This window comes from Anomalospiza imberbis, chromosome 19 (genome assembly GCF_031753505.1).
Source record: "Anomalospiza imberbis isolate Cuckoo-Finch-1a 21T00152 chromosome 19, ASM3175350v1, whole genome shotgun sequence".
NCBI classification, from domain to species: Eukaryota; Metazoa; Chordata; class Aves; order Passeriformes; family Viduidae; genus Anomalospiza; species Anomalospiza imberbis.
Genome location: NC_089699.1, coordinates 10,554,989 through 10,570,007, shown reverse-complemented (window position 1 = coordinate 10,570,007; position 15,019 = coordinate 10,554,989). Strand labels below are relative to the sequence as shown.

General features: G+C 43.3%; 1 protein-coding gene across 1 annotated transcript; it reads left to right on the top strand.

Moving 5' to 3' along the window:
• The first annotated feature begins 679 nt into the window (after window positions 1–679).
• Window positions 680–2,084, top strand: TMEM100 (transmembrane protein 100). Its single transcript, XM_068209672.1, has one exon. It carries the CDS (start codon window positions 1,179–1,181, stop codon window positions 1,602–1,604), a length of 426 nt encoding a protein of 141 aa, XP_068065773.1. The 5' UTR covers window positions 680–1,178; the 3' UTR covers window positions 1,605–2,084.
• The last annotated feature ends 12,935 nt before the right edge of the window (window positions 2,085–15,019 follow it).

Here is a 15,019-nt window from a genome sequence, read left to right as displayed (position 1 = left end):
AGGACAGCCAGTGGTTCCCAGTGGTTCCCAGTGTCCCAGTCTCTGGAGTGTGTGTTGGGGTGCACGAAGCTGGGTCCAGGACAGAACATCTGTGGCAGCCTCGGTGTCGGCTGAGCTCACTGCAGGCCCCAGAGTGATCCCACATCACCAGAGCCCCGGAGACAAGGCTGAGCTCTGACATGGCAGCCTGGAATGGTGGAGAGCTATGGGCTCCTCTTGCTCTGAGCAGGTGGACTCTGATTTTTCCCTGGGCCCAGAGCCAAAAGGTATTTGTGTCCTGTGCAGATGCAGTCAAGCTGTACATGCTGTCAGGACTGAGAGTGTGTTTACAGTCTGGAAACAGGAGGAAAACAACCTGCTGTATCTGAGATAAGTGAATATGATGGTAAATCTCCCTCCCACAGTAACAGGGATGTAATTTCATGGATTTATAAGAGACCCATTGCTTTTGCATGGAGCCAGTGTAAATAGCAAGCTGTCAGTCTGGCATTGATATTCCTGTAACTGGAGGTTCACGAGCCTTGAGCTGAGCTGAGTGCGGGAATCTGCGTCCCCACTCCCCCCACATCTGCACCTTGTCATGACCGTTTGAATTTTTTCCCTAAGCAGCACTTGCACTGAGAAAGAGCTCACAGTTCATCCTGGTTTTTGCTGGGCTAGTACTTGACCATATTATTGTGATATGCAGTGGAGCAAATCTGTGTAACATGTTGTGTGTAGGTGTATAGAGAAACTGTGTGAAAAGTGTGTGAGCAAAAATCAAAACAGTATGTGAACTTCACCTCTTTGTGAGAAAATATAATGCCATTGAAATCTAAATTGCGTCCAGAAATACTGACTTTAGGATGTAACTTAATGTAGGATTTGGCCCACAACATTTTAATGTTGGTGTCTGTCTTGGTCTGTGACTCTCTTATTTCCAGAACTTACTTACATATTGTTGAATACTGTAGGAAATGATTCAGATCCTTCACAATCAGTCCTGTCACTGCTGATCTTGTGCATAAATCCTTGTGAGGTCTGAATGTCTGGTTGTTTGTGATCCCAAGGGGATACTTCTGTGTCCCCATTTGTCTTATAAGTAATTGGTAATCATTGGTTGAACTCATGCTCTTCTCTCCACACTGCAGCACGTGCTCAGCAGAGCCTGCCCTAGCCTAAGAACGGGCCGAGTCAAGATGACAAACGAGACAATCAAGATGACAAACGAACCTATCAAAGAGATCCTGGGCACCCCAAAGCACCCTGATTCTGTACCCACAGAGAAGAGTAACAACAATGACTGTGTGATAACCGCCATTCCTCTGGTCAGTGAGTGCCAGCTGACAGCAGCCACGGGGGGAGCAGAGCTCTCCTGCTACCGCTGCACCATCCCCTTCGGCGTGGTCATCCTGATAGCTGGCATTGTGGTCACTGCCGTGGCATACATCTTCAACTCCCATGGATCCATCATCTCCGTCTTTGGGCTGGTCCTCTTGTCCTCAGGACTCGTTCTGCTGGCTTCCAGCGCCGTGTGCTGGAAGATCAGGCAGCACAAGAAGAAAGCAAAGAGGCGGGAGAGCCAGACAGCGCTCGTGGCAAACCAGCGAACCTTGTTCGGTTAAAGGCAGCCAAGAGAAGGCTGGACAGAAGGCAGAACCTTTGTAAGTCAACTTGGCTATTTATCAGTCAGAGAGACTGCAGGTTTTAATTTAACTGTGGAAACCAACTGAAATGAAAATGGAATGGATTAAGAAATACTTGTAACAACTCCGCAAGTGCTCTCAATGTATTTCTTACTGCAGAATTGGTAGTGGTTCTTTCCAAGACAGAGGAAAACCCATTTTTCCTTCACAGAAAACTGTGTCACATAACTGCAACCATCCTAACTGTGTTCTCCCACATGCTGATTGTGTTGGAAAGGGAATGTGTGGGAACTGAGAAAATAATTTCAATAGACTTGAAATGCCAGAGGTCTCCTTAAAACACTGACATTTGTCCAAGGGAGAAATCATAGCATTTGAAGTGACTACAAGTTTATGGCCAGAGTATCTGGGACTTAAACTGTAGCTCAAAAAAAAAAAAAAAAAAAAAGGCAATAAGAACACATTGCAGATTTCTTAATAAGCTGATTCTTATATTTTATGTAACTTCCCCCTCCCAATACCTGTGGTACTTTCCCCCTTTTTTAAACCAACTAATATTGATTTTGTTTCACTATTGGATAGAAATCAGTAGAAATGTATAATTATGTTGTTTAACCTAAATAACGAGGTATGATCATAGCTTAAAACATGAGACTTTTTTGTAAATTAAAGTGGTCAGGTTTAGCACTTTTGATTATTTTGCTATAAAATTAAAAAATAAATTTCATTAAAATAATATCCAGTGCTGCTAGACTTTTAGAAAATATTTCTTTATTGCTATCAAGATAGCTTGTATCTTCAACTCTCACTGCTTTATATTTCTGTTTTTGTAGAACAACCCCTACATGTGAACACATGTACTGCTGATCTCTTACAAAAACCTCTGCAGCCTGAGGACTTTGGCTTGATAGTCCAACCCCCTGCAGCTTGATTAACAACTCTGTTATTGGAAAATCACAGCAGACAGTTCTGCAGACACTCACTGTCACAGTCAGTTTGAGACATAACTATTAATAATAACTTGTGGAAGCAAAGCTATGTGTAGTGTTTGCTGACTGAGCTTTGGGATTACAAATCTTCATGGAAAGCAGGTGCCAGGTGTCCCCTGCTTGTGGCTCAGGTGTTGATTCTGTTACTCTTGTGTTGTAGAGGTCTTCCAACTTTTCTCAGTTAATGGAGTATTGAGAGGCTTGTCCCAAATTGAAGCAAACCAGAACATGATTTCTCCTTCTTGAAGGACAAGTGGTGCTGAGCTGAGTCACAGGTTTCCACCCCGGTGTGTATGAGCAGGCAGAGGGGCTGCATGGAGTCCTTACTGTTTTTTCTCTCCTTTATTTTCCCTCTTATTTTCTCCAGGCTCAAAAGGGCTGGATGTGATTTTTGCTTTCCACTATCAAGGTGAGACAGGCCTGTGTCTTCAGAGCCTCTGGCAGCTGGGACAGTTTTGGTGATGCTGCTGCAGAGCCCACCTGCCAAAGAGGTCCTGCAGGGGGTTCCTTCTGCAGCTCATCCTGGATCCCTGTCCTTCTGCTGAAACCACACAGGAATTCTGGCTTAGGTGCCACCATTTCCTCTGCCCTCCATGGTTTAAGCTTGTTACATCCATAACTTATCCCTGGATTTGCAAACTGCACCTAGTGTTTTAAATAGAGTGAGCTATATGTGCAGGAGGGGATGTTTGGGGTCAGTATTTGCGTTGCCACACTCCATGGTTACCAGACGCTATAATAAAATCACTTGCATCAGAGGAAAGCTGACAACACATTTTAGCACTTCCATAGCCCTCACTTAATCGCGGCAGGAAGCTTTCCTGCTGCTAGGAGAACATGTTGCGTCACCAGAACATCTGACACCGGTGTCCAGTGTCAATCACTTTGCTTAAGGTCATTAAAAATATTAGGGTGTCCCCTTACGATGCACAGGTTTTGCATGAGTGACAATTCATGGGAAATGCATAGCATGATAAATAATGGAACAGGTGGACTAAAGTGGTGTCTTTCCTGTTTAAAATGAGAGAAGTGATTGACATCAGCAAAGCTGGATAAGCTAAATAGAGCTGTTCATCTTTTTCCCTCCCTGGGAACACAATAGTTTTTCTGACTCCTTCTTTCCCTTCCCCATTTCTTTTTTCGTCAGTGGAATTTTGGGGGCTGCTGAGGAGAGAACTGCAGGGGCTGTAGAGATGCTGTGATTTCCACTAAGTGTATGGCAGTTTGGCTCCGTGGTTCCTAGGCTGAGCCCGGAGCAGGAGCTGCCCTCTGCCCTCTCCAGAAGTCTTTCCCACACAGGGGTCCTCCTTTGGCCATCACTGTGATACAGCTGAGCTTGCTGTGAAAGGAGGGGAGAGGTACAAGGTGAGGCTCAGCTCCAAGTCAAAAAAGAAAAGCCAAACTCAGTGGAATGTAGACAATGGGGGTTTTGGAGCAGTTTTTTTTTCAGGAAGGGTAAATAGGAGTGAGTAAGAATTGCTCTGCTGCTACTAGAGATGATTTCCCTTTCCATATCTCTGCTCTCTGACTTTTGCAGTGCATAGGCAAGGACACAGCAGAGTTCCTGGACCAGCCTCTGCCTTGGTAATTGTGGGCTCCCGGGCATTACCCGGCCTGTGTGCAGAGACAGACACATTGCAGAGCCTGGATGTGATCCCGGGCACAGCAAAGCTTCAGGCACACTGCAGTACCACCTAACTGGACAGGCTGGGAGGCCTCTGGGGGAGAGGGAATGCTGAGCTCAGCAGCATCATCTGTGTCCTGTAGAGATGAGGTACATGCACAAGCATATTCACACCAAGAAGCAAATGAAAGGCTGTGCACAAAGTCAGGCTTGTTTGTCCTTTATTCAGAGGAGCAAAACAGTAATTTTATGGGGGAGAATTCCAGCACCTGATCCTGGTGTCCTGCAGGAGCAAAGGAAAGGTTGTGAGCAGTTCAGGCAGAGATTTTTATGCTGTTGAAGATGTTTTAAAGGTTTCATTGCTAAGTGTTCCCATGGCCTTAGGAACTGACTTTTACCCTGTAATTCATTTGCATTGATTTTGGGCCAGTCTGAAGCAGTAGTAGGATCTTTTCTGACTGACCAGTGATGATATCCTACCCATGTCTCACAGTCTATGCCTTTTTCTTCTTGAAAATCTATTTATTTCACATATTTTTATTATTATCCTCTCTCTCTGTACACACCCAGGAACAACACATCCTTTTCAGCCCTTAATGCCCAACCAAAATTTCTGCTTCGGAGTTTGAACCCCATGACTTAATCTGGATTCATTTGGAGTTTCATGCCTGGGTGCTGGGTGCTGCAGTGCACCAAGTCTTTCATGCAAAGCCATCTGGAACTCCATGATTGCTGTTTGGTGTTTCTCATGGGAATCTGAGGAGCAGAAGGATGCAACCCTGTGGAGATCAAAGTGACTTTCCAGTTCAGAAACACCTTCCTTCTGGTGTGAAAAGGCTTTGAATGCCACAAATGGTGTTTCAATTCTGGGAGAGGCTGGGTGGGAGCTGATGCAAATTTTATTGTCACAATTGCTTGTCTATCTCTTCCTGAAAACCCTGGCAGCACTGCACAAGCAAAACTGCCCTCACAAGGATAGAAAATTATCTAATAAAGGAATTGCGCTGGTGCTCTGTAACAAATGTTACAGTGAACTTAAATAATCATTTCAAAACCTAAGCACAGGAAATTGTGTCTGTAACTACACCCTGTATTGCTATTGTACACAAAGACAGTTATAGCCTGGGACAGTATTTTAAAAGAATAATCAGATTGGTATGACAATGCTTAGATTTTGTTCAAGTCAAAACGCCCAATTTACAATTCCCCAGTCATTTCACATGTTGTGTTTTGTACGTGACTCTGGCTCTAATACCATGATTTTCCAGGTTAAAAAAAAAAAAAAAGAGAGAGAAAGAAAGGTTAGTTTCACAGACTTGTGTCAAGAATTAAGTTTCTCTGCCATGGACACTTGGGAGAGCTCCTGTTACCAAACACCAAGTGTACAGTATTACTGCAGCTCCACAGAACAGGAACCAGCTCGGAGTGTGGAACGAAGAGAGGCCTGAGAGTCTCATCAGCATCCGGAAGAGTCAGGCCAGGAACAAGCTCTCTGGAATATCCCATATTCCTGCCTCAGCTTTGCTTATCCAGAGTCAAGTCCAGGGTTACTGCTCCTTTGATATCTGAGATGGAAGTCAGTGCATATTATTAGCAGGTTTCACCTAATTTGTTTTTACAATGGGCTGCAAAATAAGAACAGAACAATATTGGCAGCCATCATTTTGCATAGATATTACCAGTACCTCTGAGCATGGACAGACATCATTTCGCTTTTATATTTCCAGTACCTTTGTTGCCTGTAGCTTGTATGACATTTTAGCTATATAAATATAAATATTTGCCAGTCATGAAAGGCTTTTATATATTGAAGTACGTTACATATCAAGAACTGCACTGTATGATGTGAAAACTATAAATTCTGGCAGAAATCTATGTGTAGACTAAATCTTACAGGCTAGACCATGCGGGAGAACAATGGTCTTAAACTGCAAAATCAACTTGAATTTTTGGCTTTTATTCAGGTTGTTGATGTCACTATTAATATGACACAGGACCTAATCCTTCCTCTTGTGAGCAGCCAGTTGGAGTCCTATTGTCCTGACTGTGCATCCTAAAATTTGCATTTGTAGCAGACATGGCAATTTTGAAAAACACTTCTTTTGGATTGATGGCTTTTCCTCTTAACTCTTATTCTGTGCTTTCTACACTGATAGAAAAATTATTACATTTTAAAAACAGAAAAACAGGAAAGAAAGAGAAGAACATACAACTGTAGATGTTGGACACTGCGTAGAGTAATGGAAGGATAGTAAATGTGCCTTGTTGATGGAGACTTTTAAAAATATGTGAGTCTTGTTTCTGATACATCCTGGATTTTATCCTCAGTTTCATTCTTACAAAATGTCTGAAGTCCCCAGGTTAACATCGGTCTTAGATCCTCACCTCATATTTATTTTCTGTTTCCCAGGAACCACTTAGCTCAGTGAAAGGCAGATTCTTTTACCATCTTCTGCAGCCTGACTGACATCGAATGCCCATGTGGGATTTGCAGAGGCAGTGTCCCCATGGCTTTTTAAGGTAAAAGGTGTTCAGCCACAGTCTGCTCTTGAGGGGCTAGGCACTGTGCAGAGGTAAAGATTTCTGTGCTGCAGCAAGAGATGTCAGTGAATAATCTGTGACAAAAACATAAATAACAGCAGAGCAGCCCTTCACCGCCTCTTCTCAGCCACGCTCCCTTTCTATCTGAAGGCCCGGGTTTGTGAATAGAGTTAACAGCTTTCCTGGAAAACTGGCCCATGACATGATTTCCTTGTGAACTCCATCCACCTGTCATGTTAGGGCTTGGTGCAACGCCAGGGCTGGCAGGAAATAATAGGCAGCAGGATGCTGGTGTGTGTCGATGGCCCTGACCCTCCCATTCCTGAACATGAATAAGCCTCGGGCTAACCGGGCGTCAGAGCCGCGCGGCTCCGGGCCCTGGGACGCGCATGGGAGGGAGGCACAGCCCCTAAAATAACATCCAGCCAGCAGAGCTGCAGCCCAGAGCGCTGTGGGAAGGGATGGTGTCACATTCTCACTGCCTGCTGCTCTTTGTTCTCTGCCCTGCACCCTCACTACACTGCAGAGAGAAATCTGCTGCTTCACACAGTCAAAAAGACAAAGTAGGCCTCCATGTGAGTTGGCTTAGATTCCCCTGAACAGACTTGTTTCCCTGGAATCCATGGGGTATGGTATGGATGACCATCTCTGTTGCCACTTCTGCTTTGCTTCTATCTAGATAATTTCATTCTTTGCCTACCAACTGATGGTGCTTCAAAGAACAACCTCTGCTAGCATGCAAGCAAAGGACTTTTCACTCTGGATTGCAAAATGAACTTGTAAAGAAACATCCTGATCTCTTAACCATTTCTCTATAAACAGTTTTATCAAGAAAATCTAATGACTGGGTCTGGAAGAAAATTGTTCCCTAATCTGAAGCAAAAGTGGTACAGCAGAAGTTTAATGAAATGCAGGCTTGGAGCAAAGCATCCTGTCACCCCTTTCTCTTTTTTCCCCTAAGGCAAAACTGCTGAAGTGAGTAATATAACTCATGTGAAAGATCATAAAGATGGTCAAGTTATTGCTGATGTTTAAGCTCTTGCAAAATGACTGACTACATGCATATAGGACCAACACCTCATTAGACTTTTATAAGAAAAACCCCAACAACTTTGAGAGCAAGCTGCTCCTCCCTTGGCAAAGCCCTGAGATTCTTCCATCGCAGCAGCTGGGCCATGATAGGTGTGGCAGCCTCAACCAGCTCCAAGTGTTGTGACAGACACAAACTACCAGTGTTGACCACAGCATTCACATCACAGTCACCACTTTGCTCGCCTCCTGCCCCTCTGTGTGCTGACATCAGTGGGGCTAAGGTGGTTTTTCTGAGCAGCCTCCTCTTCCTCACTGCAGCCTGGGCTGCTCCATGCCAAGCAGGACTAGAGGGACTACAGACACAGACACAAAAAAGTGACCAGAAGTGAAAGCATGAAGCCTGGAGCTCAGGATGGGACAGAAAAATCAGGGAGAACCCATATGCCCATGTGTGTTTTGCTCACGCTAATGCTAAAGCAGAGATAAGTACTGCAGAGGAGGAACTGAAGCATGTTGGCAGCCAGCCTGGGGAGGCTTCTCTTCCCTGGCTGTGTGAAAGGCTTTCTTTTCCTCTGCACAAAGCAGAGGACAGCCAGGAGCTCTGGGCTGCACACTGAGCATTGCCACCCCGGAGCATCAGCTGCATCACAGCCTGGAGTGGCTGATGCACTTCTGGCAGTGGCTTTGTGGGACTGCAGAAGAGCTGGCCATTAGATCATTTCCCATGGGCCATCAACCAGGGACTCAGTCAGATATCAACTTTCACTCTGGTCTTTGGTCAAAATGGTCAATAAAAACCATTCCCCTGGTGGTGGTAAAACCAATTGTGCTTCTGTGGAAGAATTTACTGCTCAGCAGCCTTTGAAATACAACAGGCTCCTTCCAGTCAGAGCTACAGAATTTAAATGTGAGCCCAGAACTGGCCATTACTGAACAACAAGACTGCACAGGAACTGGCAGCCAGACATTCCCCCGCCTGCAAGTCATGTTCTACAACCGCCTGGGTTCCCAACACTCCTCCAAAACTTTGCTATGTTTTTACAGGACCCAGATCTCTTAATCCACTTGCTTTTGGTGTATTTTCTGTGTTCCCAGCCACTGCTGAGCCCACCTTTGTTACAGGCCCTGCAGCTCTGAGCATCCCCTGTCTCTCAGAGTGATGGTGCCGAGGCTGCCCAGGGCTGCTGGCAGAGCTGCCTTTGCAGGGCACCGAGGTCCTGAGAGCCGAGCAGGGACACAGATTTGGGATATTTTTCAGCGCCATCTGCTGGGGTTCTATCTGTTTTCTAATGGCACAGTTTAAGTGTGTATATTGACATATCGATTCAGTAATTCAACACTCTGTGTTCAGATGTAGGAAGGATTTAAAATTGCCAAGAATGAGAAAGGAAAACTTCTGCACCCTGGTGCTCCCACCACTGAGAGCATCCCTCAGCCTCACAACAAACACTTAGTTGTGCTCCTATGGTTCTGATAATCCTTCATTTCCTAGGATGACAGATGTATTCCAAATGCTGTAGTTACAGCTGGTCAGAAACTCCCAAGGGAATAGTCTTCCACTGGAAAACTATGATCTCGTTAAGTCAAAACATTTCACAGAAATGTAAATTTTATTGCTTCTTCATTTTTACAGGAAGTTCTAATCATTGGATTACCACATTTAATTTTAATTTCATTTTAATTTAATTTTACCGCATTGTATTTAAAAAATCAGAAAGGGCAGGATAACACGAAAGGTTTTCATCTTGCTGAAATGAAGTATGCACAAGTATGAAAGCTCTGTACCTAAATCCATGCTCAGATAAACTCCTGAGGCTGTGATTTGCATCCTTATTTGGGAAGGTAAGAAAATGAGAACAACCTTGGAGCTTTTCAGGCAATAAAATTCCAGACTATGAGGAGCTCTGATCACTGAATTTTATTTCTCTATTCTACTTGGTTTTGAGAGAAAATAACCTGATTTGGGAAATTATTTCCCTCCATTTCTGTCCCATTGCTGATGCCTTGCTAAACCCGAATTCTGCCGACGCACTCAGTTCAGCAAGACTGTTGGCAGTTCCAGTTTCCTGTAGCAAAGGCAAACCTTTTGTACTTTCTCCCTTTGGGCAGTTTTCTTTTTCCCAGTAATAGGAGTGTGTGAGGCCTTTCCAGCTGGGAAATGCATGTTGCAGGCGGCAGGGCCAAGTGTACAAAGAGAAAGGAGTCTCGGTACAAGTTACGACACCGACATCTGGCAGATAGATTTGACGTCTCTGTCACCTCCTCTGCTGGACAATGCTCTTATCCCCAGAGTGAACTCTTTGTTCAACGCTGGAACGCTGAAAATGTGACTGGCATCAGTTTTGCAGAGCACTTGGAGAGTTCTCATCTCTGCAGATCTGTCTTTAAAAGGAATAAATGCTCTGAGAGTCTCCCCAGCTTCATGTCCTCAATGAACATCAGGTTTTGGGGAGCCAGCCTCTGTTGCAGAAAGCTGCAGTGTGGTCACAGGGCAGCAGACCTCCAGTTGGGCTGAGGAATGATTTGAAGAGACTGAAGCACAGAAGTGCTTGGGGGAGGAGCTGCAAATATTTGGTCTCCAAATAACTTGCAAAAAGTGGCCAATTTTGCCCAGGAGTTAGAGGGCTGCTCTTCAGACTCCAGCCCTGTTAGCCCCTGATGTTGGCACTCCACCTGTGGGGGATGGCTGCTATTTCCATCTCATTCAGCCACTCTTTTTGGCTGCTTTCAGATGGGCTTTGTGCAGAGGGGTCATTTCTTCACAGCGACAAGACTGAGCAGGAGCCGTGTGAAGGGCATCCTGCAAAGTGACTCTTCACTTTCTTCCCAGCTCAAAAGTGGCAGTGGGAGGGTTGTTCTTTGGGTATGACAGTGCTTGGGGATTTGAATTTAGTTTCTAGACCCTCCAGTCTTTGTGGGATGTGTGGAACACAGCCCAGATGTTGATTTTTGATCTGCCTTGCTGGTGAGTGTGCTCATTGAGGTCAGCAGAGCCCTTCTGCATCCCCTGCACATCATAGACAGAAGGAAAAACAGTGTAAATTATATTAAGTAATTAGATTTTTCTTTTTTTCTAGCAAAGTTTAAATCTACCTTGAAACAAATTTTCCCTTTGGTCTAGTGCAGCAGTTCAGCTGAACATAAGAGATGCCATTAAGCAATTTTTGGCATGGAAGACATTAAGTACCATGAAGTCAGAACCAAAAGCTTGCAGTTTAGCAACATGCATAGCATGAAATTAGATTTCTGAACATGTGAATTGTGTCATGGTCAGGACCCTCCCATGTCATGCACCCCGGCCGTCTAACAACTGCCTTGGGAAGTTTGATATTAAAGTCCCATCAAGCATTACAAGTGTCCTAAAGTGATGATGGAATGAGAGATTAGAGAGGGGCCTGTGGCAGAGCTGGCAGCTGCTCATGGAAGGCCTTGAAGTGTAGAGAAACACCCCAGGCTCCCCACAGAGGAAGAACACGTGCTAGAACATCAGCTCATTTATGCGGTTTATAAGTCTATTTGTAGATGAACATGTACAGCCACATAGTGGCCTCCTCCCCTTGATCACTGAGCAACCTTGATGCCAGAAAGAGAAAAAAAAAAAGCTGTGTTGATTTTTTTTGAAGGGAAATCGTGATTGTGGGCCCAAGAAGAGAACTCAGCTCCCATCTCTGAGTTTGCTTTTTCTTGTGGAGAATGGTAAAAGAAGTCATTATCTTTTAATAGCATCTCTTAAATACTGGTATATTTCCATCATCTTTTTTGATTTATGAAGCATGAATGGGCAACTTTCTCACGCAAGGGCTATGTTTTTATGACATAGTCTTACCGTATGGTGTTGGAACATTTTGGCAGTGTTTGTCAAATACAAGTTTGTGGCTCAGGTTTCTGGATAATTTTAAAATTTCCAAGATGGGCTTATTAGCAACACTTTCCACGAGACATGTTTTCCTAATTGATTAAATTAATTTAGTTTGATTTGGTTTTGTCAGAGTTATTTTTTTCAGACAATATTTGTTTTGTTGTTTGTTTTTCACATCTGTTCGATTAAACATATTATCCTTCTGCGTATAAGCCATCATCCTTTTATGCCTTACTCTTCACTTTAGTAGATAATCTATAAATATTTATTCTCCAAATTTAGAAATGTGCTCTGAGCAACACACCTATAAAATTATATAATGTAAAGAAACTACAGTGCTTACTTTTTTCTTAATGCACCAAATGATGTCTTTGTCCCACTGGTGATAGTAACCCAACCTTCAGATTTCCATAAAACCCAAGATTGTAGCCACAGTTGTTTAAGTGTTGACAACTACTTTTTAATTCTAAAAGGAGTTTCATCTTCATAACAACTTTATGGAACTGAGAAAAGAAATTTATACCTATTTTCTAAATCAAAATAGGAAACAGAATCTGTCACTGGATCTTTCCTTGCTTTCTAGGTTATACCCAAAGTACATAAGGAAAGAGGGTTCATTTGCCACAAGCATGAAATGGCACTAGAGGGTGTTAAACCTACTCAGTGTCAAGGAATTCAAGCTTCAGGGTTTTTTCTTTCTGGTGAAAGACATTTGGTTTGGGGCCATCAATTAAGGCATCAAGAAATCCAGCAGAGCCACAGTCTGATTACAATCTAATCACATTGCAGGGGAACTGCACAGTAATCACACTTGTCATTGCCACACAAAAGGTTGCTGTGAGCCGTCAATCTTCCTATCACCAACAGGAAACTCAACTTCCATGCTGTTTACAAACCTCTCTTAGGAACTCTTGGGCCTAAATCCTAAACAAACTTCCTCAATAATTGCCAGCAGAATAGCACAGCATGGAGACTTTATTGCTGGGGGTCCATTATTCTTTAAATTGCCCTCTCACAGAGCCAGCCCTGGCATCTTCAACACTTCTTTTGTTTGTTCCCATGCCAGAGGCTCTTGGTAGTATCACAATGAGCTGCAAAACTAGCCTTTCCAAAAACTAGTATTTGAGTGCATCCAAAGAACAGCAGTTAAGATCAGTATCCAATCCCCTTATTCCCTGGCCTACGTATTTGATTTGGAAATCATTGAACACATTTGTTGGGATAAAAGCCACAGAAAGGTCTGGACTTTGGGACTTTCTGCTGTTGTTGTGGATTAAGCAAAGAATCCAGAGATGGGTAAGGCTGAACTGGGTTCTGATGCTCTGCTGGACCAAACTTGAACTAATGCACGTGGTTCCTGAACCAATCCCTGTGTATATTCTTGTACCTCTGCCCTTCAGTGACAGCTCAAGTGGCCAAGCAGAAAGATGCAGTGAGGCGTCTTTCCAGCCACTGTGGTCTGTACAATGAAGGCTTCACAGCTCTTGGTCTCGCTGATGAATTTTTGCTGCAGGCCAGGGAAGGGATTTGCATGCAATAAGAATATTTTTTCTAAGTTAAACCAAAATACACACTTATTTCAAGGAAGGTTTGGAGGACAGCCATGTACATTTTGAAATCCCTGGACCAGAATTGAGCTATTAAAGCAGATATTGCAGGATGCAGGGCTTTTTACAACAAAGGGAGGGAATGGAGCTCTTGTTCATTTTTGGCCCTAAGAGTAATGTTTCATTACTCTCTTTCCAAAACAAAAGTGGAACTAATTGATTGCTTAAAGTTGCTTATTCAGGAACATTCCAATAACATCCCACCTTATGCTTTGGCTTCTGTAATAGCTTTTCCCTGGGCTCCTTACAGCAGGGTTCTGCCTTTTCCCGAGTTAACAACAAGCTCTCTAGGGTATTGATTCTGGAGGCTACAAGGAAACTGTAAAAGGGGAACCTGGACACAGGACACAGCACACTTGAGACCTCAGCCAGACTGCTGGGTATTTGTCAGTCTTAGATTTCATGTTGAAGACTACAGAAGCAGCACTCAGAATGCCCACTGTGCCCATTGCAGAGGTCCTTCTACAACTCCCTATGAGACAAATTCTCTTGGGCTTTTATTTACATCCCTGTGTGTTAATGTGTACCTGTGTGTGTACACATACATACAAATCTCAGTCTTTAATGTTCTTCCTTTAAGAAATCGAGTAATCTTTAAAAGTAATTCGTAATAAGAAGCATATATTTCTTTGCATTTTAGAACTAGCAATTGATTAACTGATTGATGGGTTCAGTTCCAGAAGCCAGTGTCCTTAATTGGTTTCTAATGAACCCAAGTGCATTATGAATATAATTTCAAGTCAGCCTGATCTCCCAGTAAGCTGAAGGCTCTTACTGATCCCAGTGGGATATGCAGGTTTGTGAGACTGTGGTATCTTTTATTTCTTGTTGTCTGAAAAAGCTGTTTCTATAATTGTTTAGTGAACTGAAAAAAATATGGGTTGAGAAGGATTGAGAAGGAAAGTCACTAAAATGAAGGTGGGTTCTGTGGCTGGGCTGGTGTCTGTATTAAGCTTGCATGTTAATAGATCTGGAAGAATGTCACTGAGTAAGTATCTTGTTGCCTGGCCTAAGCAATTATTGGTTTTGTTGGTATTTATTAAGCCTCTTGGTGCACTTGGAGCTTGACTTCTAATTCAATTATCTACTGAAGAAGAGAAAAGTGGATTAGAAAATATTCTTTACCTGCAAGGTGATGTTTTCTTTTATAAAGATAACCATACAGGGCATTTAGCTTTGATGCTAAGTAATTTTTCCTACAGGATCCCTTATTTGCATAACAAGATTTAGTTTTATTGTTTAGTATCAGAAAGTCCAAATTATTCTGGCTTTCCCAGAGAATTGGTACCTGTAATGCACTGTGCTTTGGGCTGAGGAAGCCAATGTGATGCTTATAAAATCTCCAAATTATTCTGTATATTTAAAGTGTTCTGGGGGGATTACATCCTCCACAGCCATACCTATATGTGGGAAAGAGAAATGTAACCAATTCCCCTGCTGACCTTTATCTTATTGTGTCTATTTAAAACAGGAAAAGCATGCCCATTGGCTCAGCTAATACCTTAAATAACTAAAAGACACCCTGCTCTTCCCAATTCCTGACTACTTCCTTGTTTGTTTCCCTCCTGGCTAGCAGCAGCCTGTATATATATATTAATACAGGTATGCAAATTTTCAGTGCCAGACAGGGCTTACCCAAGAAAACAAAACAGTCTGTAGCCCTTCCAAATCCCTGCCTGACACTCCTCACCTGGACTCTGTTAGATACTTTTATTTCCCTTATTGAGTTATTATCTTTTGAT

Bases quoted from the DNA above. Each gene is read 5' to 3' on its own strand.
- TMEM100 (XM_068209672.1), top strand. From the start codon at position 1,179: ATGACAAACGAGACAATCAAGATGACAAACGAACCTATCAAAGAGATC.